Genomic DNA, 27,536 nt, shown 5'->3' with positions numbered 1-27,536 from the left:
AGAGCCTGACATGATGAGAGAGTGACATGAGCCTGACATGATGAGAGAGTGACATGATGAGCCTGACATGATGAGCCTGACATGATGAGAGAGTGACATGATGAGCCTGACATGATGAGAGAGTGACATGATGAGCCTGACATGATGAGAGAGTGACATGATGAGCCTGACATGATGAGAGAGTGACATGATGAGCCTGACATGATGAGAGAGTGACATGATGAGCCTGACATGATGAGAGTGAGAGCCTGACATGGATGAGCCTGACATGATGAGCCTGACATGATGAGAGAGTGACATGATGAGCCTGACATGATGCGCCTGACATGATGAGCCTGACATGATGAGAGAGTGACATGATGAGCCTGACATGATGAGAGAGTGACATGATGAGCCTGACATGATGAGAGAGTGACATGGTGAGCCTGACATGATGAGCCTGACATGATGAGAGAGTGACATGATGAGCCTGACATGATGCGCCTGACATGATGAGCCTGACATGATGAGAGAGTGACATGATGAGCCTGACATGATGAGAGAGTGACATGATGAGCCTGACATGATGAGAGAGTGACATGATGAGCCTGACATGATGAGAGAGTGACATGATGAGCCTGACATGATGAGAGTGACATGATGAGCCTGACATGATGAGCCTGACATGATGCGCCTGACATGATGAGCCTGACATGATGAGAGAGTGACATGATGAGCCTGACATGATGAGAGAGTGACATGATGAGCCTGACATGAAGAGAGAGTGACATGGTGAGCCTGACATGATGAGAGAGTGACATGGTGAGCCTGACATGATGCGCCTGATATGATGAGAGAGTGACATGATGAGAGAGTGACATGGTGAGCATGACATGATGCGCCTGACATGATGAGCCTGACATGATGAGAGTGACATGGTGAGCCTGACATGATGAGAGAGTGACATGGTGAGCCTGACATGATGAGAGTGACATGGTGAGCCTGACATGATGAGAGAGTGACATGGTGAGCCTGGCATGATGCGCCTGACATGATGAGAGAGTGACATGGCGAGCATGACATGATGAGAGAGTGACATGATGCCCCTGACATGATGATCCTGACATGGTAAGCCTGACGTGACTGCTAGGTGTTTTGAAGTGTGAATGAAGCATAAGCCCCGTGCAGTGAGGTGCGTGAGCCGCCAGTCCTACACCTGCAGCAGGCGACGCTATGCAGAGCCACAGTACCTGCCGCTGACCCATGACCCATCGCGCCGCACCGTCCATTCTAAAACCGGTCTATGAATTATGTTAAAACGAGCAAACCTTAACAACACATAACCTGATAGTTTTTAGAAATCTCCCATCCTAAAAAAACAGCTGGTGTGTCAGGAGGAACAGGAAGCTCCGCAATACTCGACACATGAGACCAATTCGGGCAGAGCCAAAAATACCAACGGTCACTTCACGGAGCGCGGCGCGGTATATATAATCCTGTGGACACCTCAGGCCGCCACACTCCCTGCGTCACCACCACCTGTACAATGACTGCCAAGGTGAGCCCTGCATTGTCACTCCATCTATTGCAATGATTATTCAAAAGTTACCTATAAGGGCGCCTGGATACCTCGTTGGCAGTCTCGGTGCTCCCCTCACTGCTCTCGTCTCTTATGCCACTTCCTCACCAATCCTCCTTCTCTCCCTCACAGGTTCTCCTCCTCCTGGCTCTCGTGGCAGCCGCCGCCGCCGAGGGATCTCACTCCCGAGAGGTATGTATCGCTACACATGTTCTTCCTCACCTCCCACCAAACTGCCACGCAAGGCCCACACTCCTGTAGGAGGGTCCGGTCTCCTGGGACTTCCTTGAGTGGCTGTGGCTGCCGGGCGAGTCTCGGGTTCCAAATAATATTGTGGCTCAATATTACCGACATGACGACCACCGGCACGACCACGACCACGACCACACGCTGATGCACACTTTGCTTCCTTGCAGGACTCCTACGGCGCATCCTCCGAGGAGGCCAAGTATGAATTCAACTACCAGGTAAAGGACGACGAGGGCAACGACTTCGGCCACGAGGAAAAGCGCGACGGCGACTACACCCAAGGCTCCTACTACAACGAGCTGCCCGACGGCCGCCGCCAGGTCGTCACCTACGAAGTGGACGGCAACTCCGGCTTCGTGGCGGACGTCAAGTACTCTGGCGAGGCCCACTACGACTCTGGCTCCTACGAGTCCAGGTCCAGGGAGTCTAGGTCCCGGGAGTACTACAACTAGTCATGCGAGGAGCAGCCTGACCCGTGAATCACTCACACACACACTCACGGGTCAGCAAGGCCACACCGCAGCAGTCCATCCCGCCCTGATAACGCTATCTCGCCGCCACACAGTCCTGCGTGACGTGCGGGCGTCCCCTCACTTTTTCACTTTCGTTACACACCTTCACCTTTGTTATTGTATGTCGTTGTGATACTGAAATGACGGAATAAAGTCAAAAAAGGAAAGCAGAGGAACATCTTTTATCCTTGACATGAATTGGAAATTTATAGATAGAAAGACAGACGAACAGATATATATATATATATATATATATATATATATATATATATATATATATATATATATATATATATATATATATATATATATATATATATATATATATATATATATATATATATATATATATATATATATATATATATATATATATATATATATATATATATATATATATATATATATATATATATATATATATATATATATATATAGAGAGAGAGAGAGAGAGAGAGAGAGAGATGTTGGTATTTCATTGTGTGTGTTTCTCTATAAGGAGAGTCTTCCAAGATTTCTCAACCCTCCCCACCACTGCTAAGATCTGGGTTCCTTCTGGTTCGCCTCCCACGTAACTCATCATGCCTGGAGAATCTCTGACCTTGCTACGCTCCTTCATCCATTGTGGTTATTTCCTCGTAAAGCTCATTCCCGGCACTGACCTTTTCATTACTCTTTGTCTCATTCCTGATTAATCCTCCATTCAGTTCAAATACGTAGTTTGTTTCCGCGTGTCACGTCCTGAGGTGAGAGTTTTGAGTCAGTACACGTAAAGGCTTTGTGCTTCCTGCATGAGCGGCTAAATGCTACACTTCTCTGTGTCTGATGCGTCTTGTTATTTCGTTTTCTTGATCTTTTCTGTCTTGGTTTTTATTCATCGACTTCCTCAAGAGCTTCGCCTCAATTGTTTTATAACGCTGACAAAAGTGAGAACCATGACAGATGCTGAAATCGTACCAGCTGTCATGGCACTCAGGACTGCTGGTGGCGCAGTAGAGAAAACCTTTCTTTACTTCACTTTATTTACGGATTTATTTTGTTTATTGATTCACTTTCCTGAGTGGCAATTTGGAGGTTTTTCTCTTCATTGTCTTGTACAGTTGGGAATGCTCCGTCACATATTGAAATACGAAGTTCTTTTTTGAGTCCCTGCCTGCTTTTGTATTTCCATCTTCCTATGATCTGAAATCCTTTATGAGGGAGGTTATTCTTTTGCCTACGTCTCTCGAACCTGCTCGGGGAATGGAAAGTTAATGTTATTTTTTGTTTTCTCTTTCCGTTTCCCTTGGTCAATTTTCCCTCTTCCATGAAAAAAAAAAAAAAAAAAAATCAGCTGGCCTTGACCTTGATGTGAAGATCCATTGAAGAAAAAGGCTGTCACATTTCGTCCCACCTGGTTTGATGCTTCGTGCTTCCTGGGACTTCAGGTGCCGCAGGTTAAGAACAGCTGTCCGGCGGTATCTTATCTAAAGTACGAAATGTAGTAAAGATGAAGAGTGCTCCCCATCCCACTAATGATCATGACAGGAAAATGATAGAGTAAACCTGCTCAGAAACCTACCTCTTCTCGTGGCTGGTTTTTATCTTAACTCCGTGGATGATTTCCTTTTTATTTTATGTTATCGAAAACTAATAAAAAACTGCACTGAACTTTCGACTCTGTGTGTCTATAACCCTTTTATACACAAACGTGCTAGAAATAGAAAGTAAGGTTGCGGTTTTAGCATTTCATTTATTTTTATTATTATTATTTTTTTCTTTCTATCATCAGTGAGATCTGATAGCAACCCACAGAGCAGTGCCTTGGTGGCGTGACGGGGCGCACCAACATCTCGCATCGCCTTTCCTTCCTCGCTTTAAGTCCTTGATGGGAAACAACACTATCGCGTCCGTTGTGTTCTTGATAATCTTTGCACTTTCTATTGGTAACGCTTGAGTTGTCCTGACTGCAACGGTGTGAGCTTGTTGACGGAGTGCGCACCGCGGGAGTGAACCTACGTGCTTCCCAATGTGGAACGTGAGGACAAGCAGGCGAGATAGAGCTCAGTGTGAATGACCGGCACCAATCTGTCAATACTAGTCTGCCGCCCCTTCACCGGGACACGCCACCCTGCAGCTGCTCTATTTTGCTTAGCCACGTGAGCCGCCCAAAGGTTATTGCCTCACTTGCGTAACAGTATTTCATTACATCTAGGGGAACTGAAAAAAAAGGCAAAGATGAAGGGTACCTGTCTGTCTCCTTGTAACTAGTTCAGGGTACAGTCAAAAAGATCAACGGTCGCCTCACATTCAGCCTGGCATATAAATACCTGCGGACACAGGACGACACCACAAGAACTCAACACCTGCCGCTGAACACAGCCTCCTCCACCAACGCCTGTACCTCACAATGAACGCCAAGGTAACAGCCCAATTGTTTGTCTTACATTCTGATCATGTCCTATACTTGTTCAAATGTTGTTCCTATTGGCGTCTGACCAACTCGAGGGCCGCCTCATAACCTCCTCCTACCCCTCACAGGTGCTCCTCCTCCTGGCTCTGGTGGCAGCCGCCGCCGCAGAGGGCTCTCACTCCCACGAGGTAGGTACTCCACTACGTCGTCGCCTCCCGGATGGGCACGACCCGTAATCCAGAGGCCCACACTTCTGCAGGAACGTATGGAGGACTTCCTGGAGTGGCTGTGGCTGCCGGAGAATCTCGGGTTCTACACTGTGACTCAATATTGCCGACATGACGACCACCGCCACGGCCACGACCACGACCACACGCTGATGCACACTTTGTTTCCTTGCAGGACTCCTACGGCGCATCCTCCGAGGAGGCCAAGTATGAATTCAACTACCAGGTAAAGGACGACGAGGGCAACGACTTCGGCCACGAGGAAAAGCGCGACGGCGACTACACCCAAGGCTCCTACTACAACGAGCTGCCCGACGGCCGCCGCCAGGTCGTCACCTACGAAGTGGACGGCAACTCCGGCTTCGTGGCGGACGTCAAGTACTCTGGCGAGGCCCACTACGACTCTGGCTCCTACGAGTCCAGGTCCAGGGAGTCTAGGTCCCGGGAGTACTACAACTAGTTCTACCAGGAGCAGCGCACACAGCGGCGCCGCCTGACCCGCCACTCACTCACACGTCGGCTGAGCCCAGCCTGGGGCGCCGCGTCCCGCCACACACGCCCACACCCTCCTCCATGGCGCGTGTGGACATCGCCTTACGTTCGTCGATCACCTTCGCTATTGTTTCTTTGTAATACTCTTACTATTTATTAAAAATGTCAAAATAAGAAACACTGGATCTTTATCAAACATCTTTTCTATTAAGGAACACACTTTGGTGTTAAGAAACGAACAACACAAACTAAACAGAGAACAAAGGAGAACCAACAGCGTCACCCATCTCGTCCGTAACGGGCCGAATAGTCACCCTTGTGCCAGGAAGTGAGGACTGTCGAGTCGTGGCGCTGCGATCGCCGCGGCCAGTGGTCACTCCCGTACACAGAGATGGAACTATGGATTAATGAAGGAGTGTCAATACACCCCTTGTCTCTTTACATGTGTGTAAAGCATGTGAAGAGTTATCTCATTCTAAAAAGATAGATACATTTTGAAAGAAATGATATTAATAAAAAAGGCTCTGTCGCTGTTTTGCGAAAGGAATGAAGATGTTAATGAAGCAACTCGCTTAGTGAAGGCAGAATCACACCGCCTTGTGTTAAGATGACTAGAGCTCCTTGACGGGAAAACAGCTGCGGGGTGCACAACACACCACCATCACCATGAACCATGTCTTCACGATGCAGCTGCAGATTAGTGAGATGACTGATGGGATTATCATTACCATCTCATTATCACTATTATCATTAAAATAGTTTTTTGTTATGTTTGATTTACTTTGAAGGGAGTGATAAGCAGCAAGCGATGACTTAGCATTGACCCCTTCAGTACCATGACATGATTTCATATTCATTCTGGTGACTATTTGGTGATTTTATACAGCTTCAGAAACTCATGTGGGAATTGAAATAGTGAAGACTCTGACCATTAAGCTTCATAGACTCTTCCTAATGTAAATAAAATCTTCTAGTCATACTCAAAACTGATGTAGAAATGAGTCCCGGTACTAAAGGGGTTAAAGGTGTCGCGTTGTGGGTTTTCAGAATGTCACTTTACAGGTACAGCATGAAGGTATTTCTTTTCCTAGCAGCAGTGGGCCACCTTCCCTTCCCTCCATGGTGCGTTCCTAGCCAAGCACTGTCCTTCAGTTAGACGAGGGTAAACAAACAGCACCATACACAGCTCCTTTGTTTCTTCTCTTCTACCTCTCCTTGCAATGTTGGTATTATCTTGATTAGAGGACGAAAAGGAGGAGGAAGAGGAAGAGGAAGAGGAAGAGGAGGAGGAGGAGGAGGAGGAGGAGGAGGAGGAGGAGGAGAGGTGGGCAGCGAGGAGGTGAATGCAACAGTTTGTCCCTTCTCGAGTGAAAGCAATGACCAGGCCACATCCTTCTTTTGTTCTTCATTTTCACGCTTGTCATATGTTTCAGCTACTGCTTAACATTGACTTGAGAGAGAGAGAGAGAGAGAGAGAGAGAGAGAGAGAGAGAGAGAGAGAGAGAGAGAGAGAGAGAGAGAATCCAGGCTATAAAGAGATACCAGCAGACCCCCACCCACTGAAGATTTAGGAGCCAATTGTAGACTTGGAGGCCAGTAACAATCACCTATAAAAATGAATTACTGATAGCCGCTCAGCTGGACAAACAACTACTGACCAGACACTACCGTACCAGCCCAATACCACCAGAATTCAAAGACGAGCAAGGCAGTAAGTAACCTTTGCCACTATACGAGTACTCAGGTGAAAATAAGAGAACAAACCGTATAAGGCGACTTTATAGGAACTTTCCTGAAACCACGCACAATTTTTCCTTACGCTGCAGGATATTTAAATGGCCTCTTAAAAATGTCCACAGTGGTTCTCGGATATTCAAATGGACTCTCAAACTTATCTACAGTGGTTCTCGGTTAAATGGACTCTAAACTTATCCACAGTGCTTCTCGGATATTTAAATGGACTCTTAAAATTGTCCACAGTGCTTCTCGCGGGAAATGAATACCCTGGCAATGATTCTAGAGCGATAACAAACAAATTACTGCACATTTTGAAGCATGTAGCAATTCATCTTACCACAATGGAATGAGCGCCCGCTGAGTTGTTTTTCTTATGTAAGAGTGACACTGACCAACGGCAACAAATAAGAAAAAGGAGCCAGTAGAGCGCCAGTCCCTACACAGAGGTTGAAAAGTGTCACTGAGAATCATAACATCTCTAGCAGTGTATTGAAAAGTGTAGCTCATCCTGAAGTTCACCTGCACTGCATAATGAAGAGAAGTGTTCCTTGCAATGCTTCTGACACTACGAACAAGTTGGTATTTGTCATTTCACGACACTTAATGCTTTCTATCCTTACAATACTACAGTACAACCAGTGTGTGTCATTCGTCCTTACATTGCCAACGGTACTATTACTGAGATGCTACTCGTCCCATAAATCAGTGTCGGCACTATATAGTAAGGCGCAGATTTTGCCGAGAATACTTACAATACAATTAGAGAACAATAACAATTATTTACCCTTAATTAAACAGTACATGCCGATGGAAGGAAGGAGAAAGGAGGTGTGTACAAAACTCAAGCAAAATGTCATTAGTGTCTCAAATGCTGGTAAGTCGGGCAGGTAAAAGTAGAGGCGTTGGTGTGCCCGTGGTTTGCGTAACAATCTGGTGACCGGTGACTGATATGGGGCATCAGTCGGCGCCGCGAACCTTCAAACTGACACACAGCGGCCACTGGTGGTCACCCGGGCCAGCAGGTTCCGTGCCATTCACACTGTGTGGGTCATTGACTAGTAAACAAGAAATAGCCAACAGGTGAGTGATACCAAATACTACCTGCGCCCCACCCTGGCCTTTGCGGTTCCTGGGAGTGGTTTGCAGTGATGTCACAAAGATCAGCGGTCGTCTTGGCCTAAGTCTTGCTTGCCTATATATTGTGCATGAGTCCACCTGACACGCATCACAACCTCCTCCACCACAGAACAATGAACGCAAAGGTACCGCACTGCTGTACTTATTCAAATTTTGTTTATAGTGACTAGACACCTTGAGAGGCGTCTCAGTGCTCTCGTCTGCTCAGCCTTTGTTTCACCAATTCTTCTCTTCTCCAACACAGGTGCTCCTCCTCCTGGCTCTGGTGGCAGCCGCCGCCGCAGAGGGCTCTCACTCCCACGAGGTAGGTACTCCACTACGTCTTCCCCTCCCAGTGAGGCACGACCCTTGACCCAGAGGCCCACACTACTGAAGGGGCGTCTGGTTTCCGGGGACTTCCTGGAGTGGCTATGGCTGCCAGGGGGAAGTCTCGGATTCCAAACAGTGACTTAATATTGCTGACATGACGACCACCGCCACGACCACGACCTCACACTAACAATACACTTTGCGTCCTTGCAGGACTCCTACGGCGCATCCTCCGAGGAGGCCAAGTATGAATTCAACTACAAGGTAAAGGACGACGAGGGCAACGACTTCGGCCACGAGGAAAGGCGCGACGGCGACTACACCCAAGGCTCCTACTACAACGAGCTGCCCGACGGCCGCCGCCAGGTCGTCACCTACGAAGTGAACGGCGACTCCGGCTTCGTGGCGGACGTCAAGTACTCTGGCGAGGCCCACTACGACTCTGGCTCCTACGAGTCCAGGTCCAGGGAGTCTAGGTCCCGGGAGTACTACAACTAGTCCTACCAGGAGCAGCGCACACAGCGGCACCGCCTGACCCTCCACTCATCCACATGTCGGCTGAGCCCAGCCTGGGGCGCTGTACCCCGCCACACACGCCCACATCCTCTTACACGGCGCTTGTGGACGTCGCCTTACATTCGTTATGCTATGCTGTTGTACACGTATGTCGTTGTCATTAAAACGCATGTCTGTTATCTGTCTATAGTGGATTATTTAGCCAAAACTCCATATACACTATTGATCTGTCCTCTCCCTGTCCCCCTATCCACGCTCCGCACATCCGGCGCAGACAGCCTACACAGACACGAAGGAAATAGCAACACTCTTTTACTGATACACAAAATAACAAATAAAATCATCAACACCACGGCAAAATTAACAACATGTCAACACCATCGCCACAACGAAACCAAAAGATGCACAACACAACACTAATCCTGAGAGAAGAATATGACATTAGAAGCACAAGATCGCATAGTAAGAAACTGAGGAAGGAAGATGTCTGAGAGATGTTAAAAAATTTAGTTTCCCGCAAAGATGTGTTGAGACTTGGAACAGTTTGAGTGAGGAAATGGTGTCAGCAAAGAGTGTACATAGTTTTAAAGAAAAATTGGATAAGTGTAGATATGGAGACGGGGCCACACGAGCATAAAGCCCAGGCCCTGTAAAACTACAACTAGGTAAATACACAACCAATTAAGGAAACCATCGAGGACACCAACGCCAGCCTTCCACCACGCCACGGAGAACAGACGGAACCTTCGAATGCATGACAACTACCACGAAAGAGAGAGAGAGAGAGAGAGAGAGAGAGAGAGAGAGAGAGAGAGAGAGAGAGAAACATAATATATAACAAAGGCCGTACTTGAAACACACAAAGAGTCCTGGGCCGCCGTGATACAGTGGAACCATGCGTGCTTTGGGGTGCGAGGGGTCTCCAAGCGCACGGGTTCGAATCCTGTCCACGGTCCGAGTGTAGGTTGGGCTTCCTCACTCGGGGCAACGGTTTCCTAGCGGGTGGGCTTTGAAATAGGAGGTACCCTAAAAAGTATCTCCTTTAGCCCAGAAATTCCCGTGAAAAGCCCACATGGTATAAAAAAAAAAGTCTTGTTCCTGAGGGTACTCGTAAATGTTCTTCCTACTGATAATGCAGACGTCTTACTAAACTGACACTAGCAAAATGAAATAACTCTTGGAAACCCCAACTCCTTCAACATCAAGTCTCGAAGAAACAGCAAGTTGAAATTGTTGAAAAATGCTTCCCCTGAGTCTTGGATGTCAAAAAGTGATGGAAAATGCTGCCTTGAGAGACTGAGGAAGGAGGGAATTAGGTGGAAAACCGGCAGAGGCAAGAGTTATAGTGTAGAGTGAAAGGAAATGAATGTGAAGTTGAGAAGTTGTTTGTTTTCAGGTGAGGTGATAAGAGCTAAAAAACAAACAAACAATAAAATAAAGCCCAGAAAGTATTTAGAGAAATGTATGAAGCGAGAATGAATGAAAAGATGAAAATGAAAGTGAAAAGAGTACGGAGAGATACCATTAACTTCATAAAAAGGATAAATAAAAGAAATTACCTAAAAATAAAGCAGGTAGAAAATATTTAAAGAAATCATGAAATAAAAGTAAACAAAGAGATAAAAAAAAAAAGCGAGGGAAGAGTCGATGAAAAGAGAACGTTAAAAACAACAATAGCAACAACAATAACAACAACAAAACAAGAAGAAGAAAGAAAATAAAAAGAAAATATTAATGACATGTTTACACGCAAGGAAAAGAAAAGAGAAAAAAAAGTAAGAGTTTGAATTAGTCTCTGATCTCATTGTGCCACGAGTACAAGGAATGAAAGAACCAACCAACTGTATGGGAATGTTACGCAAACCCTGCTGGACAATGTTTTACCCACGATCACTTTCAGTTTTTGTGATACTTCTTGTACTGCAGTCTCTTGTATAGCTTTGCACCATACCGAGACCAAATTAATTTCTGATATTTCTCTCTCTCTCTCTCTCTCTCTCTCTGAATGGCAACTAAAGGCAAACACAGCAGGAATAACAATAACGAAAAGTAAATGAACTTACAATATACACATGGATTCCATGACAGAATTGTGTTGTTCATCTGTGGTACTCGATACACAATGTCAGTTTTCATAAACAACATTAAAAATAACCCTCAAGTGTCGCGTAGATGGAGGTGGTGTGGGGCGACCTCCCGCGGCTCGGTGACCCACTGCACGGCTCAGCGCCCCGCCTCAACCGGTTCTAGGCTGCTTTTGTAAAAAAGCCAAGTCAGTGGACGACCTTGATATTCTATGACTCCAGTTCACTTTTAAAAGGTCTGGACCCAAAATTTTCTTACAAGAAGTAACCTTCTCTCACCGGTTACCTTGTTTACTAATGAAACCAGAGCAAGCATCCAACCAACCGAGCCGGGTTGGTATAAAAGCACGTCTCCATCTGTCCCTCGACACAACCAACTCCTCCCCACGACAGCGACAACCTCCTCGCCGCCTCCACATCAGTCCCCGCACAATGAACGCCAAGGTTACGCACCACTGTCTTGTGCCAGACACTTTTCCTCCACGTCCTGTACCTGTCCAAATATTTTCTGTAAGGGTATGTGCACACCTGCAGAGTCTCTGTGGGTACCGGCACCCCCCCTCTTCCCCTGCCGCTGCCTCACCACCTCTCCCCTCCCTCCACAGGTGCTCCTCCTCCTGGCCCTGGTGGCAGCCGCCGCGGAAGGCTCACGGTCTCGAGAGGTAGGTAGCGCGCCGCGCCCTCGCCAGTCGTAGGGGCACGGCCTTCATCCCCGAGCGTGCCCCACACTGCCAACACTCCTACAGGACTCCCAGAAGTGGCTCCTGCCGGACGCCTCTTCAATTCCGAGCTGTGACTCAACATTGCCGATATGCCGCCCGCCGCCCCGGACCACGCCCACACACTAACTGTGCACTTTGCTTCCTTGCAGAACTCCTACGGCTCCCATGGCTCCGGCTCCGATGAGTCCAAGTACGACTTCAGCTACCAGGTCAAGGACGACTACGGCAACGACTTCGGCCACCGGGAAAACCGTGACGGCGACTACACCGAGGGATTCTACTACAACCACCTGCCCGACGGCCGCGTGCAGAAGGTCAAGTATGTAATTGATGGCGACTCTGGCTTCGTGGCTGACGTCAGTTACGAAGGCGAGGCTCACTACGACTCTGGCTCCTACGAGTCCCGCGGCTCTGGCTCCCGCGAGTACTACAGGCCCAGGTACTACGACTCCAACGAGTCCAAGTAATTCCTGACGGAGAGCAGTAGTAGTCCAGGATCACCTCATCATCACCACCGCGCCATCGCTGCACGCGTCTTCGCCATCATCGCTTTCCCGCAACTCATCAACAACCAAATACACACACTCTACTATTAAAGCGTGTCTGTTTTATTCCTCTCACTGGGAACCCATCAATCACTTTCCTCTTCCCGCTCCTTATTTACAAATGCTTTATGGGGTTCTCTTACTTGGACAAGTATCAGCCTTCACGTGTCCTGCAGAACACCACAAGCCAGAGGTGTGTTGTGGGTCAGCTCTAAAGATGGAACAAAACCCTGCAGGGGACGTAAAGAAGTCTTATAGAGACCGTTCATTAACATTTTTATGAGATCAATCTGTCTCTTCCTCCAAATGCAGACGAAACAATCTTGACTTAATTTTGTTAGCACTGGAGTTACGCAGGATGAAAGCGTTATCAATCTGTTTGTTAATGAGAGGTATTTGCTGAACTGCGTAGTTCCTTAACACTGGTGAAGAGCGTGTGCGAGAACATGACAGAGTAGAGAGAGAGAAAGGTTGAAAAGTAGAAGGCACATCATGCCATCCCTCCTTCGCCCATTTAAGAGAAAGGTCAACGGACAAAGAAAGAAACAAGAGTTATTAATCAACAAGACAACAACAAGATGAATGCCTCTGCAGGTCACCATTAAGGGCAATCACAGGCCACCATGAAACAAGAGCAACATAACCTTTACAAAACTAAAACACAAGCAGTAATGTCATCTTCTCACATTAAAACTTGCGAAAAAACCGTTTCACACCGTCATTCACGAGCCGTACTGGCATTTAATAATAAAAAAACAAATACTGCAGATCACAAGTGAAAGAATAAGGGTAAAAAAAAAAAAAAAAAAAAAAAACTGAACTATTAAACTTTGAAGTCGTTAAAAATGTCTTTCGTGTCCATTCAAACCACCCACTTTCTTTTTTCTCTCTAAGTTTTAATTTCCTTATCATCAGATCGTGTCTCAGAGAAGAAAGGAATTTTGTAATGATCAGCGATGTACAACAAAAAGATCTGACAAAATTAAGCTAGCGTTCAGCAAATGCCAGGCAGGAGCGAGTCCCTCCAGGCCTGCAGCTGCCGATGTGGCACCTGTGTCGCCACTGAATGCCTGCCCGCCTCTGAGACTGAAGTGGAAGGAAGATTTCGCATTGTGTGGCGGTGACAAGTCTTATCTATTGCAAAAACCCACGAAACTCATGACGCGGGTAAACAACCAAGTGTTCCCGCCATCAGTAAACCACGGCGCCGATACAACAATAAGGTGACGAGCTAGTTGGTGCCAGTATCTCTACTCTTACATTGGATTTGTAAAAAGTATCGTTGAATAATTGGCGGAAAAACTTGTGAATGACGAGATCGCCTAACAACCAAGCCATTCACCAGGTTTCTCCAAAGAACTACCGATATCACCATCACACAAAACTGCGACAACACGCCCCTGGACATTCCCATAAGAGAATTTAGAACGCATGTATAGCTGAACTCAAGAAGCTATGCATTTACGTGAGCTAGTCTGTCTTGAAGGTGTCATTCTTCAGTGCTATGACGCGTTTTCATATTCATTCTCGTTACTATTTAGTGATTTTATACAGCTTCAGAGACTTATGTGGGGATTAAAATAGTGAAGATTCTGGCCATTAAGCTTCTGATCTTTATAGGCCTTTCTTAATGTAAATAAAATAGTCTAATCATAGCCAAACTCAAGATAAAAATACGTCACAGTACTGAAGGGGTTAAAGAGCAAACATGTATGAGGCGAAGTAATTGTACTGGAAGCTTTGTCAACTCTGGAGTTCTCTGCCTGACTCTGCCGTGTCATCACCTGTAGCCACTAGTGCACTCAGAGACCTCTGGAATGAAACAGGCAAAGATATTGGATTTTTTTTTAATAGACTTTTTACGAAACATGAATAAAACTGTCTTCTTTTCAGGAACAACCAACTAGTCACTCACTGCTCACTACTTTAAATTCTGATCCTGGTGACCTCTTGACATAACGCTGGTATTTTCCCTAATCCTGGTGACCTTGTTCTGACCATGGTGACCTCTGACGCTGACCCTGATGACTTTCCTGACCTTTCACAGATAACCTTAATTGAGGAATGCAATACGAACAAATGGAGATCAGAACAAGGGATGGGTATGTGATTCTTCTTATTTGTATCACGAGTCAAGTGTTTTAGGAAGTTTGTGATGTTTCTAAGGGTAGGATGTTGAAAAGAGTGAGTAATGGCAGCAGACTCTTGGTAAGCCCTGCACTATTAATGACTGATGACAAATGAAACGCGTCATAAGTGTTTCTTTCTTTAAGTTTCTGGTTGTGTGAATCTGAAAGTACTGAATTTTAATAATATAAAGAATTCTTGGGTATTATGAAACTCTTAATTGACTCAGTCCATCCGCAATGTAGTGGTGGGGTTCATACGTTCTTAGAGCATCAAATCACACTAAACTTCATCGTAAAATTGCCACATATAACGGACTCCTGTACAATATAAGAGGCGTCTGTGTGGTGTGGGCCGAGCTGGTGTATATAGTACTTGGGTGACCCTCCCGCGGCTCGCTGACCCACTGCACGGCTCAGCGCCCCGTCTCAACCGGTTCTAGGCTGCTTTTGTAAAAAAGGCAAGTCAGTGGACGACCTTGATATTCTGACTCCAGTTCACTTTTAAAAGGTCTGGACCCAAAATTTCTTACAAGAAGTAACCTTCTCTCACCGGTTACCTTGTTTACTAATGAAACCAGAGCAAGCAACCAACCAACCGAGCCGGGAGTCAGCGGCGCGGAGTCAGCGGCGACAGTCTGGTATAAAAGCACGTGTCCATCTGTCCCTCGACACAACCACCTCCTCCCCACGACAGCGACAACCTCCTCGCCGCCTCCACCGCAGTCCCCGCACAATGAACGCCAAGGTAACGCACCACTCTTGCCTCGCACCGCGGCGTGCAGCTGCTGCACTCTGAGGTGCTTGATATGTTCCCTCCACGTCCTGTACCTGTCCAAATATTGTCTGTAAGGGCATGTGCACACCTACAGAGTCTCCGTGGGTACCGGCACTCTCTCTTCCCTTGCCGCTGCCTCACCACCTCTCCCCTCCCTCCACAGGTGGTCCTCCTCCTGTCCCTGGTGGCAGCCGCCGCCGCCGAAGGCTCACGGTCTCGAGAGGTAGGTAGCGCGCCGCGTCCCTCGCTAGTCGTAGGGGCACGGCCTTCATCCCCGAGCGTGCCCCAAACTGCCAACACTCCTACAGGACTCCCAGAAGTGGCTCCTGCGAAACGCTTATTCAATTCCGAGCTGTGACTCAACATTGCCAATATGCCGCCCGCCGCCCCGGACCACGCCCACACACTAACTGTGCACTTTGCTTCCTTGCAGAACTCATACGGCTCCCATGGCTCCGGCTCCGATGAGTCCAAGTACGACTTCAGCTACCAGGTCAAGGACGACTACGGCAACGACTTCGGCCACCGGGAAAACCGTGACGGCGACTACACCGAGGGATTCTACTACAACCTCCTGCCCGACGGCCGCCTGCAGAAGGTCAAGTACGAAGTTGACGGCTACTCTGGCTTCGTGGCCGACGTCAGCTACGAGGGCGAGGCTCACTACGACTCTGGCTCCTACGAGTCCCGGGGCTCTGGCTCCCGCGAGTACTACAGGCCGAGGTACTACAGAGGCTACGACTCCAACGAGTCCAAGTAATTCCTGACGGAGAGCAGTAGTAGTCCAGGATCACCTCATCATCACCACCGCGCCATCGCTGCACGCGTCTTCGCCATCACCGCTTTCCCGCAACTCATCAACAACCAAATACACACACTCTACTATTAACGCGTGTCTGTTTTATTGCCCTTATCTGCTGAATGGTGCCGCCTGCCTGGCGGACTCACATTGATAAAGATGCCAATGATATAACGCAGGTCGCTCTCGCTGTGTGAACATTTGATATAATGCTTCCCTTAACACCTCATGACGCACTCTGACGAGTCTGACGAGCTAAGCACTACCCCATTACCTCGAGTCTTGGATGTACCGTTATATTGAGACGGATACAATATTTCCTCTCTATATAAGTTTAGTTTTTCACTCAAGTTATATTGTTACATAAAGGTTCATGATTCTAGGGACACATGAAAGAAACAAAAATGTTTTGATGCCAAATTTTAGAGGGACACTGTCGAAGACTCGCGTCTCTAAACGTCTTCTGTGAGTTGCTGCTTGTCTACTTATGGTAATGCGTCGTTCCTCGCAGTGTTTTCCTTGAGTCGACACTTCTTTGCAAATACATTCCATCCTTTCACATCTTGGGTCTTCTTTCGTGATATGTTCGCACATCAACCGTGGCACATGTATACATCTGGGTCTTACAACAACACCGAAAACTCATATCCCACGCCTCCATTTTTATTGATCTATTTCATCTACTTTGTTATTGAGAAATCTAAGTGTCTCATACCGGCGGGTCCTTTCGGTTCGGCAAGGTTTCGGCCATGAGAGAGTCAATACAGGCTGAATAATACTCGATTCTTTTTCGTAACTTGCCGTATGAAACAGTAGAAAAAAAAAAAAAATAGAAAACACATAGTAAGAAACTAGAAAATAAATGTGAACGCACTGAGAACCTAATTGCAAGTACTCAGCCATTAGCTCTACTGTGTCCAACACCAAAATGACGCGGAGTTTGTTGGTATAAAAATTAGGGTTAATGTTTTGTCGCATACAGGACACCAGTCAAGGTGTGTCACGAGAAGGACTTCAGAATGTGCATCCCTAGGGAACTGTGGGAGTCCTAGTGGAAGATGGTGGTGATGGTGATGGTGGTGGTGGTGGTGAAAAAGTTTATTATTATCATTAACTTTATTATTATCATTATTAATAATAATAATATTATTATTATTATTATTATTATTATTATTATTATTATTATTATTATTATTATTATTATTATTATTACTATTATTATCATCATTACTATTATCCTCATTATCAGTAGTAGTAGTAGTAGTAGTAGTAGTAGTAGTAGTACCATCACCATCACCATCACCATCACCACCACCACCACCACCACTAGTCTACCCCATCCCAGCCCAGCATCACTCACCCCCAGCCCAGTGGTCAGTAATCTCCTGGCCGGCGTGGGTTGAGGGTGGGTGGCGCGATAGCCGGTTCACCCTCTCCACCCCACGTCCCTCGCCCGTCACCCACACCCACACCCACAGCCCGCCACTCTTCCACTTCCCGCACCAAGCAAGGCAGTGAGTGTATGACCCAAATTTGTCGCACCTCCAACTCACTCACAACAAAAGGTCAAACTTGCATTTTCAGACACAAAAGTCTATTTTATTTTTTCTGCACATCTTTCATGTTGCAATTCCGAGATGGTTTAAGCCTCGGTCATCGCCCCCTGTTCCCCCTCACCCCCTTCAGTGTATCAGGTCACATTAACACAGGAAATATGACCACTTAGGTGACCACTCGTTTCCCATTCACTTGGTACCTGTTGCTGTCTCTCTCACCTGAGGAAACAAGCTTACCTGTGAAACTGAGGTGGACATGCCCCGGTTTCCTTTCTCACGTGGAAACTTAATCAGGTGTTTGTGATAGTTTCGTGTCGCGCTGCTCTTTACGTCCCAGTGGAGAGCAGCGGGAGGGCAGTTAAAAAAAGATACTTGTTCTCAATTCTCAGGTGTTGCAGTCTTATCTTTTCTCTGCTTTGTGTTGTTCTTTATGTCCCAGTGGAGAGCAGCGGGAGGGCAGTTAAAAAAAGATACTTGTTCTCAATTCTCAGGTGTTGCAGTCTTATCTTTTCTCTGCTTTCAATGGGCTCTGGTGATTAAGGAGTTTTGTGTCGCGCTGCCTGTTACGTCCCAGTGTAGAGCGGAGGGAGAGTAGATAACAAAAAAAAGGTATGGGTTCTCAATTCTCAGGTGTTTGTCTTATCTCCTCTGCTTTTAACGGGCTCTGGAGATTGCCGAGTTTTGTGTCTCGCTGCCCGTTACGTCTCAGCGGCTGGGAGGGGAGGGGGTGGTAGGTGAGGGTAGATAAAAAGGTACAAGATTCTCAGGTGTTTCAGTCTTAGCTTTACTTTCAACAAGCTCTAGTGGAGGTTACTGAATTTCTAAGTTTTTTTTTCTCTCTTGCCTTTTCATAATTCTACGTAGTGATAATCCAGGAGACTTTAAGGGAGATAACTTTTCTTTTATATATATTTGGTTTTCGTGATTTTTGTGAGAATTTAACAAGTTGTAGTGTAAGGCATTGACATTTTCCAAGGGTGTGTTAGTGATTCTAGTGACATCATCATTCTTTTTCTTCTTCCTCTTCTTCTTTTTCCTCTGATATTCTTCTTCTTTTTCTTCTTCCTCCTCCTCCTCTCATCCCTACACTGTCCATATCTCTAATGCAAGAGTTAATCAGTACTCTCAATCGTTCATACCCTTCCCTGGCAAACTCTGGAACTCCCTGGCTGCTTCTGTATTTCCATCTTCTTATGAATTAACTTAATTTAAGAGGGAGGTCTCAAGACATTTATCCCTTTTTTTTGGCTAACTTTCTCGGACCTGCAAGGGGACTGGCAACTTAGTGGGCCTTTTTTTTTTTTTATTTTGCCCTTGGCCAGCTTTCACCTCTTACATTAAAAAAAATAAGAAAATAGTAAAAAAAATACCTGTGATTGATAATTTTAAGCGTATGAAAACATGAGAGAGAGAGAGAGAGAGAGAGAGAGAGAGAGAGAGAGAGAGAGAGAGAGAGAGAGAGAGAGAGAGAGAGAGAGAGAGAGAGAGAGAGAGAGAGAGAGAGAGAGAGAGAGAGAGAGAGAGAGAGAGAGAGGACGAGACAGGACAAGCCAGAAAGGAAGCTGAGGTAAGGTGAGGTGTGTTTCACTGTTTGATCTGCTGCAGTCTCTGACGAGACAGCCAGACGTTACCCTACGGAACGAGCTCAGAGCTCATTATTTCCGATCTTCGGATAGGCCTAAGACCAGGCACACACCACACACCGGGACAACAAGGTCACAACTTCTCGATTTATATCCCGTACCTACTTACTGCTAGGTGAACAGGGGCTACACGTGAAAGGAGACACACCCAAATATCTCCACCCGGCCGGGGAATCCAACCCCGGTCCTCTGGCTTGTGAAGCCAGCGCTCTAACCACTGAGCTACCGGGCGTGTGTGTGTGTGTGTGTGTGTGTGTGTGTGTGTGTGTGTGTGTGTGTGTGTGTGTGTGTGTGTGTGTGTGTGTGTGTGAGAGAGAGAGAGAGAGAGAGAGAGAGAGAGAGAGAGAGAGAGAGAGAGAGAGAGAGAGAGAGAGAGAGAGAGAGAGAGAGAGAGAGAGAGAGAGAGAGAGAGAGAGAGAGAGAGAAAGAGAGAGAGAGAGAGTTAAAGAAGACGTGTCCAGGTCAGAGGTCACCCATCATTAACCCTCGTAATGGAAACACAACCTAGCCACACCACTGACAACCGTGACAAAATAAACGCACCTTCGTCAGTACACCTTCGTCAGCAGTTTACACACACACTCGTAGATAAAAAAAAACTGATGATGATGATGATGATGATGATGATGATGATGATGATAATGATGATGATGAGAGTGAAGATGACTATGATAATGACGATAAATATAAATAAAAGGAAAAAATGACATTTATTTATTTTTTTATATTCCACATTTACGAACAGAAGGCGATAGTGACATAAATATTGGTAGATTCTTATGGGATGGTGATGGTGGTGGTGATGACAATGAAGATGACTAAGATAATGACGAGGAATATGAAAAAAGAAGAATAAAAACAATGATATCAAAATTTACCCCACATTTCCTTTTCTCTTACGAACAGAAGGCAATAATCACATACATATTAGTGGTGGTGGTGGTGGTGGTGGTGGTGGAGGTGATGGTGATGGTAGTGATAGTGGTAGAGGTGATGGTAGTGGTAGTGGTAGTGATGGTGGTGGTGGTGATGGTAGTGCTAGTGGTGGTGATGGTGATGGTAGTGGTAGTGATAGTGGTGGTGGTGGTAGAGGTGATGGTGATGATAGTGGTGGTGGTGATGGTAGTGGTAGTGGTAGTGGTAGTGGTGGTGGTGATGGTAGTGATAGTGGTGGCGGTGATGGTAGTGATAGTGGTGGCAGCGGTGGTGGTGGAAGTTGTTGTTATATTGCATGCCTTAGATTTCTTGCTCTAACAGACACTGAAGCCACAAGAAAGGCGATCGCTAAGTGGCATAAGTAAAAGTGGCGCTGTGACTCCCTCTCCTCTTATGACCTGAATACTTTCCCCAACTCCTCTTTTTTCTGCCTAATTTATCATGTATTAATCTTTATTTTATTTATTTTTCACCTCCGTGCGTCTGTTTGTACAAGTCATCAACACCAGTGCGGGTTTGAAAAAGTCTGTCCATCTCTCTCTCTCTCTCTCTCTCTCTCTCTCCACGCCCACCACTTTTTTTTCTTATTTGTTAGAATCTATCACTCCTTTCTCTGTTATCGTGGTGATGGTGATGGTGATGGTGATGGTGGAAGTAGTAGTAGTAGTAGTAGTAGTAGTAGTAGTAGGCTCCTGCAGGTCCACTTAAAAAGAATCGAAGTCCAAACCGAGCCGCTCACTTCTTAGTACCCGGCGGCTTCTCTGCATAGTAATGAGGCGCGGCGGTCAATGCACGGGACGAGATGTGTAGTTCTGTAGTACAAGGGATGGACAAAACAGCCGGTTATCTTTTATACACCATTCAACCACGCACATTGACAAGCACTCCAAGACATGACATAAGGCTTGCTCCAATCAAAATACACCAAGGCGAGGAGGATTCAAACACCACGACTCTTGCTTTTTTACGAAGGTGACAGCAACCATAAGCACAGACTCCAAACAAGGCGATAGAAAATACTTAATCAGGAAAAGAAATAATAATGAAACAAGGAAGATCTGCAAAATGTTAAGAGAAAAGGTTAATCACAGGAGGACGAAAGGTGAAGCAGCAGAGGAGCAAGGAACAAGAAATGTGAAGGAAAATACAAGAAGAAGAAGAAGAAAGAGAAAGCAGGAAGAAGTATCATCAATTTAATACCACCAAATGTACTCTCGGGGAAAATAAAAACGTAGAAAACTATTACTTAACGCTAAAAGAAAGAACAGGAAACAAAAACTACAGCAGTAATCTTTATTAGTCGTGTTCCTGAGACAAATGACCTTTCTGTCCAAAAATCCACGACGATTACTTAATTTCTGACTCGCTTCACTCGCCTCGCTACTTCTCTGACCTTCTGCTTGCTCACTTCTTCAAAAAAGGTCAATATCTGACTCTGAGAACATCCTCGCTTCCTGCATCCGTGAATCACATGTCATAACTCTTGCAGACCTCAGTGGCTGGCTTTGTGTGACTTCCATTCCAGTGTTTGTCTTGTTGTGGAGACTGTAAACTCTATTGTGCGAGTCTGGCCTCATGAAGTACTGTGAGAGAGAGAGAGAGAGAGAGAGAGAGAGAGAGAGAGAGAGAGAGAGAGAGAGAGAGAGAGAGAGAGAGAGAGAGAGAGAGAGAGAGAGAGAGAGAGAGAGAGAGAGAGAGAGAAGCACACATACATGCAAATGTAGGTACACAAGTAAAAACAGACACCCATACAGACAGGAAGACAGCAGCACAGGCCACAACGAACAAAATGACACGGCGCGCCACATCATCGCACAAGAAGTGCGGGCGCCGCGGCGGAGTGACGGCACCCACACGCCCTTATCACGGCGCGCTGACCCAACCGGTTTGGTGCGAGGGAAAAGCTCTGACCTTGATATTATAATTGCACAAGTGCCGGTTGGTTCTGAAGACTGTATCAGAGGGAGTTTTACAGACCTACTTTTACCCAGCTGGATAAAAACACCCTTCCCTGCTGGGTATATATGCATGGCTGAGCCAGACACTGGACACAAGCACCGCAGCCACCACACCATCATGATCGCAAAGGTAACCCACAATTGTCTCCACTCACTGACCTGCCCACTCATCCACTTGTGCTATATAACACTGTCCACATACAGACTACAGGACTTCTTTGTCCCGCCTCCACCCACCACTTCCTCACCAAGCCTTCCCTCCCCTCACAGGTGTTCTTCCTCCTCGCCCTCGTGGCTGCCGCCGCCGCCGATGGAAGGTCTCGCGAGGTAAGCACCGCGCCACGTTTGTCTCTCGGAGAGTTACGCCCCGTGACACCGAGACTCCTCGCAGGGCCCACACTCCTGCAGGAGCTTGTAGTTTCCAGGGACTTCCTGGCGTGGCTGTGGCTGCCGGCCCAGTCTTAAGTTCCAACTCAATACTGCTGATATGACGACCACCATCACAGACCACGACCACTTACTAACTGTTCTCTCCCTCCTCGCAGCGCTCCTATGGATCCTACGACTCCTACGAGTCCTACGAGTCTGAGGAGCCCAGGTACGACTTCAACTACCAGGTCAAGGACTACTACGGCAACGACTTCGGCCACCGGGAAAACCGTGACGGCGACTACACCGAGGGATTCTACTACAACCACCTGCCCGACGGCCGCCTGCAGAAGGTCAAGTACGTAATTGACGGCTACTCTGGCTTCGTGGCCGACGTCAGCTACGAGGGCGAGGCTCACTACGACTCTGGCTCCTACGAGTCCCGCGGCTCTGGCTCCCGCGAGTACTACAGGCCCAGGTACTACAGAGGCTACGGTTCCAACGAGTCCAAGTAAACGTTCGTTAAGTCCAAAGCTCCATCTCATCTTCATCGTCATCGTCACCGCGGCGCCAAGCTCACGCACGCCTCCGCCTCGGGTCGCCACCACGCTGGCACTCCTTCCGTCGCCTTCGCTGTCCAGTCATCACTCCATGTAGGTTCGAAGCAATAAATAATAGAAATGAGTCCAGTTTTCATTTGGTTTTCCTGTAAATCCCCTTGACGAACAGGTGGCATTAAAACACAACATCTGGCCAATACCCGCCACACCTGGCCGTGCCTGACACCTCGAGGAACCACCACCACTTCAGATCAATTTGTGTCTGAGCGCCGACTTTGGTTACCTCTGTATCATTGCCTCTGCAACACTCATCACTTCCGGGGCCTCGCTGAGCCCAGACCAGCAATGACTGACAGAACCAAACACAAGCTGAGACAGACTAGGAGGCAACACACGAAGTTATCAATAAAACACTGGGGGCTCTTTAGCAATGAAGGATCAGCAAAACTTTTCATCCACTTGGAGAAAGTTATGAGAGAAAAGTATCAAAATTTCAAACATTTTCTCTAATTGTAACTTTGGAGCATTGGTGTGGTGTCACATCCACCTGCTGTGCTTGGTACCCGAGCCTCGCCTGGTTGTCACGGTCGGTGGTTATGCAGCACATGGACATCAGTCATCTGCTTGTCTCGGCACGGGGCGATGGATTGGCCTTGGGATATCAGACAACCAAACTACACTTAATCACAAGGAAAGGAAGTGGGAATCAGATACTTAATCATCCAGTCTTTCATTGTAGTTTGGCATCGAGGCAAGTCACGAATAACATAACCCTGCCACTACAGTAAACACAGCACGTCGCCTTACAGCACTACGTACATGCGTCACCTGTCAGGACACTGGTTTCTCTTCTATTCTCTTGTGTTTCGTTACTTCTCTGTTTTACGTGTAAAGTTGTACGTCTGTTTCCTTAATTAGTCACAAAACAACAACAACACCCTTGATTACCCTCGATTAACTACTCAGCATATCTAAATCTGCTAACCACGGTGTCTCACGCAGCCCCGCACGTTAATGTCCTGAAGGTCGCCATGTGGCCTGAGGGTGATGACCGCGGCACAAGAGAGCGCAGTGCTACCGGTATGCTGCGGCACGACTCGGCTATATGTGAATGTAAGCGTTCTTGGACCAATGCGAGTTTTGAGGTGTCATATGAGAGGTGAGGGGAAGGGAGGGACAGGGAGGAAGGCTGCACGAGGGAAGTCACGACAAACACTGCCATCCATTCTGTTCTTTCCGTGACACTGACATCCTGACGTATGTCCCTAAAATGACTGAAATTCCTCGGTGGACTGACTAAGTTAATCCTCTGACTGCTGTAATCGGATACATTAGTTTATTTTAGAGTATTATTGACTGTAAGAGTGGGTAAGATGTAGAAAGAATAGTGCTTCTAATTTCATATTCATAGCACAAAATATAGTCTTACTCTAGTGAAGTCAGAAATATGATAGCAATAAAATATTTGAATATTTATTTGAATAGCGATGAATCAGTGCACCAGTAATGTTGCCTCGAGTTACAGGACGGTGTGAACTCCATCAACTCTCTCTTTTCACACACTGGACGCACAAAAACCAGTAATGCTCTCGACACTAAATTAAACATGAAGTAATCAGCACCAGCCTTCCACCAGGGAGGCGGGGGCGTGGTGGATAAGGTGGTGAGCGTGGGATCGGGCAGACGTCCACGAGTAGATTCGAATCCCACCACATACCGCTTTGAAGCTATGTCATTTGTCGAGTGGTTTAAAGTTACCTACATGTCACCATGATACCCAGGTTCTAGGTGTTACATCAAAGATGCGCTTGGGTAGTGTAAATAAAATTGCCTGCGCACTAATGGATGGAAGCAGAACAGTGCTTCCCACATATGCTCTTCAAGTATGCCTACAGGCGCTATAGGCCAAAATAAATAAATAAATACCTATATATATATATATATATATATATATATATATATATATATATATATATATATATATATATATATATATATATATATATATATATATATATATATATATATATATATATATATATATATATATATATATATAAACAGCGCGTACCATGAATCTTCGCTTGATAGCAAAATGTCACATGAAAAGTAGAAGCCTCGACGGTCCTTTCCTGGACTGGTCTTGCAGTAATGGTGACCACGCTGGTGCATTTGTTACCTATACAATATAAGTGAAATACAGCATGATGGGTTATGAGATCGCAACAATGAGGTCATGTGTTCCAGCTTGCATTACAAGAGTGCCAACTTTCCCACCGAAAAATACCACGAGTCATGTTCGAACTCGTAACCTTTAGAGGGCGAGTCAAGCATTGTGCCCCACAGCCACCGTGACCCGCCTGATTGCTATGGTCTCCCCACTGCCCCGATCTGTGCATCCTTGGGTCCCGTTTTTTTTCAGTTTGCAGACAAATACTTCGATGATGCAAGCATGTAGTTGTGATCTTGTACTCTTAGTAATCCTCGAGTTAGTGATGGGGTGAAAAACACTGTGGTGCTGTGGAGGGTTCATATGAGCCGTGTGTAATTTTTCCACCGTGTTCAGCTTCACTGCGTTCAAGCAAGAAATTAAAGAAGGCAATTTAAGTAAGATTGAAATAAGCAGGAGTGACAATGCACCGACAGTGTTGTCAGTTTTTGTTTAGTTCCAGAGCAGACCACCTTCATTTGGGGACACATACCCACAAGTAGGATGGAGAAGGGAAGCGGATCCTGTCCCGCTGACCCAACCTGCACCCAGGCTCCCGCTGCCCACAACTCTCACTCTCGGTTGTGGACTCAACCGCCAAACCTGTCTGAGAGAAAAACCTTCCGCCGCGTGACCTTGACTTCCTACTCAGCCAGGTTCTTGATGAGATTGTGAAAGAAACAGTTACACAGGAACTCGGGAAACCACTTTCCTGGCTGGGTATATATGTCTGAGCCTATCTGACGTCTGCACACATCCACCGCCACCGCCACCACCACAACACAATGGCCGCCAAGGTGATCACCGCAGCCCTGCCACGGGTGTCCACCGATCTTGTTGAAATGCTGCTTATATGCCTATAAAGTTAGAGATCATTCTTGGTGCGCCCTTCACTGCTCTCGCTCTCTCCTGCCACCACCTCACTAACTCCCCACTTCCTTCACACAGGTGTTCTTCCTCCTCGCCCTCGTGGCTGCCGCCGCCGCCGATGGAAGGTCTCGTGAGGTAAGCACCGCGCCACGTTTGTCTCTCGGAGAGTTACGCCCCGTGACACCGAGACTCCTCGCAGGGCCCACACTCCTGCAGGAGCTTGTAGTTTCCAGGGACTTCCTGGCGTGGCTGTGGCTGCCGGCCCAGTCTTAAGTTCCAACTCAATACTGCTGATATGACGACCACCATCACAGACCACGACCACTTACTAACTGTTCTCTCCCTCCTCGCAGCGCTCCTATGGATCCTACGACTCCTACGAGTCTGAGGAGCCCAGGTACGACTTCAACTATCAGATCAAGGACTACTACGGCAACGACTTCGGCCACCGGGAAAACCGTGACGGCGACTACACCGAGGGATTCTACTACAACCACCTGCCCGACGGCCGCCTGCAGAAGGTCAAGTACGTAATTGACGGCTACTCTGGCTTCGTGGCCGACGTCAGCTACGAGGGCGAGGCTCACTACGACTCTGGCTCCTACGAGTCCCGCGGCTCTGGCTCCCGCGAGTACTACAGGCCCAGGTACTACAGAGGCTACGGTTCCAACGAGTCCAAGTAAACGTTCGTTAAGTCCAAAGCTCCATCTCATCTTCATCGTCATCGTCACCGCGGCGCCAAACTCACGCACGCCTCCGCCTCGGGTCGCCACCACGCTGGCACTCCTTCCGCCGCCTTCGCTTTCCAGTCATCACTCCATGTAGGTTCGAAGCAATAAATACTGCAAATGAACCTGGTAATAACACTTATTTGTCCCAAAATTCAATATTCAAGATAGAACTGTACCTGACAAGTAGATATCATCAAGTTGCAGGCACCTGAGTGGCTGGCCGTTTCTGCATCAAGGGCCACACTCTCATCGCAACTATTCGGTGTGAGCTTCTTAGCCTTTTAAGCTGTGACTTCCGGGAAACGTCTTTCTTCATACCTTTGCGTCTGCTACAAAGTTACGTAAGAGGCGTCGCTGCGTCCGGATCAGAGACAAGCAACAAAGGATTACACAGTGTGACACAGGAGATGGTGCACAGAGAATGGCAACAACGAATGACAAAAAGCAATGCAATACTGCTAACTAGGCTTAGGATACTCATCAACTTAGAATCAGCAGAATATGTATGCAACTGTGTGGTA

General features: G+C 46.9%; 5 protein-coding genes across 6 annotated transcripts; all 5 read left to right on the top strand.

Annotated features, from left to right (window-relative positions):
• Positions 1-1,449: 1,449 nt before the first annotated feature.
• Positions 1,450-9,314, top strand: LOC123501319 (pro-resilin-like). 2 transcript variants are annotated; one of them, XM_045250084.1, is made up of 4 exons: positions 1,450-1,537; positions 1,691-1,750; positions 1,975-2,210; positions 9,063-9,314. In XM_045250084.1, exons 1-4 carry the CDS (start codon positions 1,526-1,528, stop codon positions 9,109-9,111), a joined length of 357 nt encoding a protein of 118 aa, XP_045106019.1. In that variant the 5' UTR covers positions 1,450-1,525; the 3' UTR covers positions 9,112-9,314. The 2 variants fall into 2 exon arrangements, with proteins under 2 accessions (XP_045106019.1, XP_045106018.1); XM_045250083.1 differs by lacking the exons at positions 1,450-1,537; positions 1,691-1,750; positions 1,975-2,210 and adding exons at positions 8,331-8,429; positions 8,549-8,608 and having other exon boundaries at positions 8,827-9,314.
• Positions 4,621-5,608, top strand: LOC123501320 (pro-resilin-like). Its single transcript, XM_045250085.1, has 3 exons — positions 4,621-4,720; positions 4,840-4,899; positions 5,114-5,608. The coding sequence occupies exons 1-3, from the start codon at positions 4,709-4,711 to the stop codon at positions 5,396-5,398; spliced, it is 357 nt and encodes a 118-aa protein (XP_045106020.1). The 5' UTR covers positions 4,621-4,708; the 3' UTR covers positions 5,399-5,608.
• Positions 9,315-11,495: 2,181 nt separating the features above from the next.
• LOC123501318 (pro-resilin-like) lies at positions 11,496-12,532 on the top strand. The gene is made up of 3 exons (XM_045250082.1): positions 11,496-11,657; positions 11,819-11,875; positions 12,085-12,532. Exons 1-3 carry the CDS (start codon positions 11,511-11,513, stop codon positions 12,400-12,402), a joined length of 522 nt encoding a protein of 173 aa, XP_045106017.1. The 5' UTR covers positions 11,496-11,510; the 3' UTR covers positions 12,403-12,532.
• Positions 12,533-15,162: 2,630 nt separating this feature from the next.
• On the top strand, positions 15,163-16,273 carry LOC123501317 (pro-resilin-like). The gene is made up of 3 exons (XM_045250081.1): positions 15,163-15,354; positions 15,548-15,607; positions 15,818-16,273. The coding sequence occupies exons 1-3, from the start codon at positions 15,178-15,180 to the stop codon at positions 16,142-16,144; spliced, it is 564 nt and encodes a 187-aa protein (XP_045106016.1). The 5' UTR covers positions 15,163-15,177; the 3' UTR covers positions 16,145-16,273.
• A 5,808-nt stretch (positions 16,274-22,081) lies between these two features.
• LOC123501316 (pro-resilin-like) lies at positions 22,082-27,137 on the top strand. Its single transcript, XM_045250079.1, has 4 exons — positions 22,082-22,406; positions 22,547-22,603; positions 22,822-22,874; positions 26,682-27,137. The coding sequence occupies exons 1-4, from the start codon at positions 22,347-22,349 to the stop codon at positions 26,965-26,967; spliced, it is 456 nt and encodes a 151-aa protein (XP_045106014.1). The 5' UTR covers positions 22,082-22,346; the 3' UTR covers positions 26,968-27,137.
• Positions 27,138-27,536: the final 399 nt, after the last annotated feature.

Source organism: Portunus trituberculatus, chromosome 9 (genome assembly GCF_017591435.1).
Source record: "Portunus trituberculatus isolate SZX2019 chromosome 9, ASM1759143v1, whole genome shotgun sequence".
Taxonomy (NCBI): Eukaryota; Metazoa; Arthropoda; class Malacostraca; order Decapoda; family Portunidae; genus Portunus; species Portunus trituberculatus.
The sequence above is the reverse complement of the archived record's forward strand: the minus strand, read 5'-3'. Positions and strand labels throughout refer to the sequence as shown.

Bases quoted from the DNA above. Each gene is read 5' to 3' on its own strand.
- LOC123501320 (XM_045250085.1), top strand. The intron at 4,900-5,113 runs GTAGGTACTCCA...GTTTCCTTGCAG, and splicing joins AGGGCTCTCACTCCCACGAG to GACTCCTACGGCGCATCCTC.
- LOC123501319 (XM_045250083.1), top strand. From the start codon at position 8,373: ATGAGTCCACCTGACACGCATCACAACCTCCTCCACCACAGAACAATG. The intron at 8,430-8,548 runs GTACCGCACTGC...TCTCCAACACAG, and splicing joins ACAGAACAATGAACGCAAAG to GTGCTCCTCCTCCTGGCTCT. The intron at 8,609-8,826 runs GTAGGTACTCCA...GCGTCCTTGCAG, and splicing joins AGGGCTCTCACTCCCACGAG to GACTCCTACGGCGCATCCTC.
- LOC123501318 (XM_045250082.1), top strand. From the start codon at position 11,511: ATGAAACCAGAGCAAGCATCCAACCAACCGAGCCGGGTTGGTATAAAA. The intron at 11,658-11,818 runs GTTACGCACCAC...CTCCCTCCACAG, and splicing joins CCCGCACAATGAACGCCAAG to GTGCTCCTCCTCCTGGCCCT. The intron at 11,876-12,084 runs GTAGGTAGCGCG...GCTTCCTTGCAG, and splicing joins AAGGCTCACGGTCTCGAGAG to AACTCCTACGGCTCCCATGG.
- LOC123501317 (XM_045250081.1), top strand. From the start codon at position 15,178: ATGAAACCAGAGCAAGCAACCAACCAACCGAGCCGGGAGTCAGCGGCG. The intron at 15,355-15,547 runs GTAACGCACCAC...CTCCCTCCACAG, and splicing joins CCCGCACAATGAACGCCAAG to GTGGTCCTCCTCCTGTCCCT. The intron at 15,608-15,817 runs GTAGGTAGCGCG...GCTTCCTTGCAG, and splicing joins AAGGCTCACGGTCTCGAGAG to AACTCATACGGCTCCCATGG.
- LOC123501316 (XM_045250079.1), top strand. From the start codon at position 22,347: ATGGCTGAGCCAGACACTGGACACAAGCACCGCAGCCACCACACCATC. The intron at 22,604-22,821 runs GTAAGCACCGCG...CCCTCCTCGCAG, and splicing joins CCGATGGAAGGTCTCGCGAG to CGCTCCTATGGATCCTACGA. The intron at 22,875-26,681 runs GTACGACTTCAA...TGAGGAGCCCAG, and splicing joins TACGAGTCTGAGGAGCCCAG to GTACGACTTCAACTATCAGA.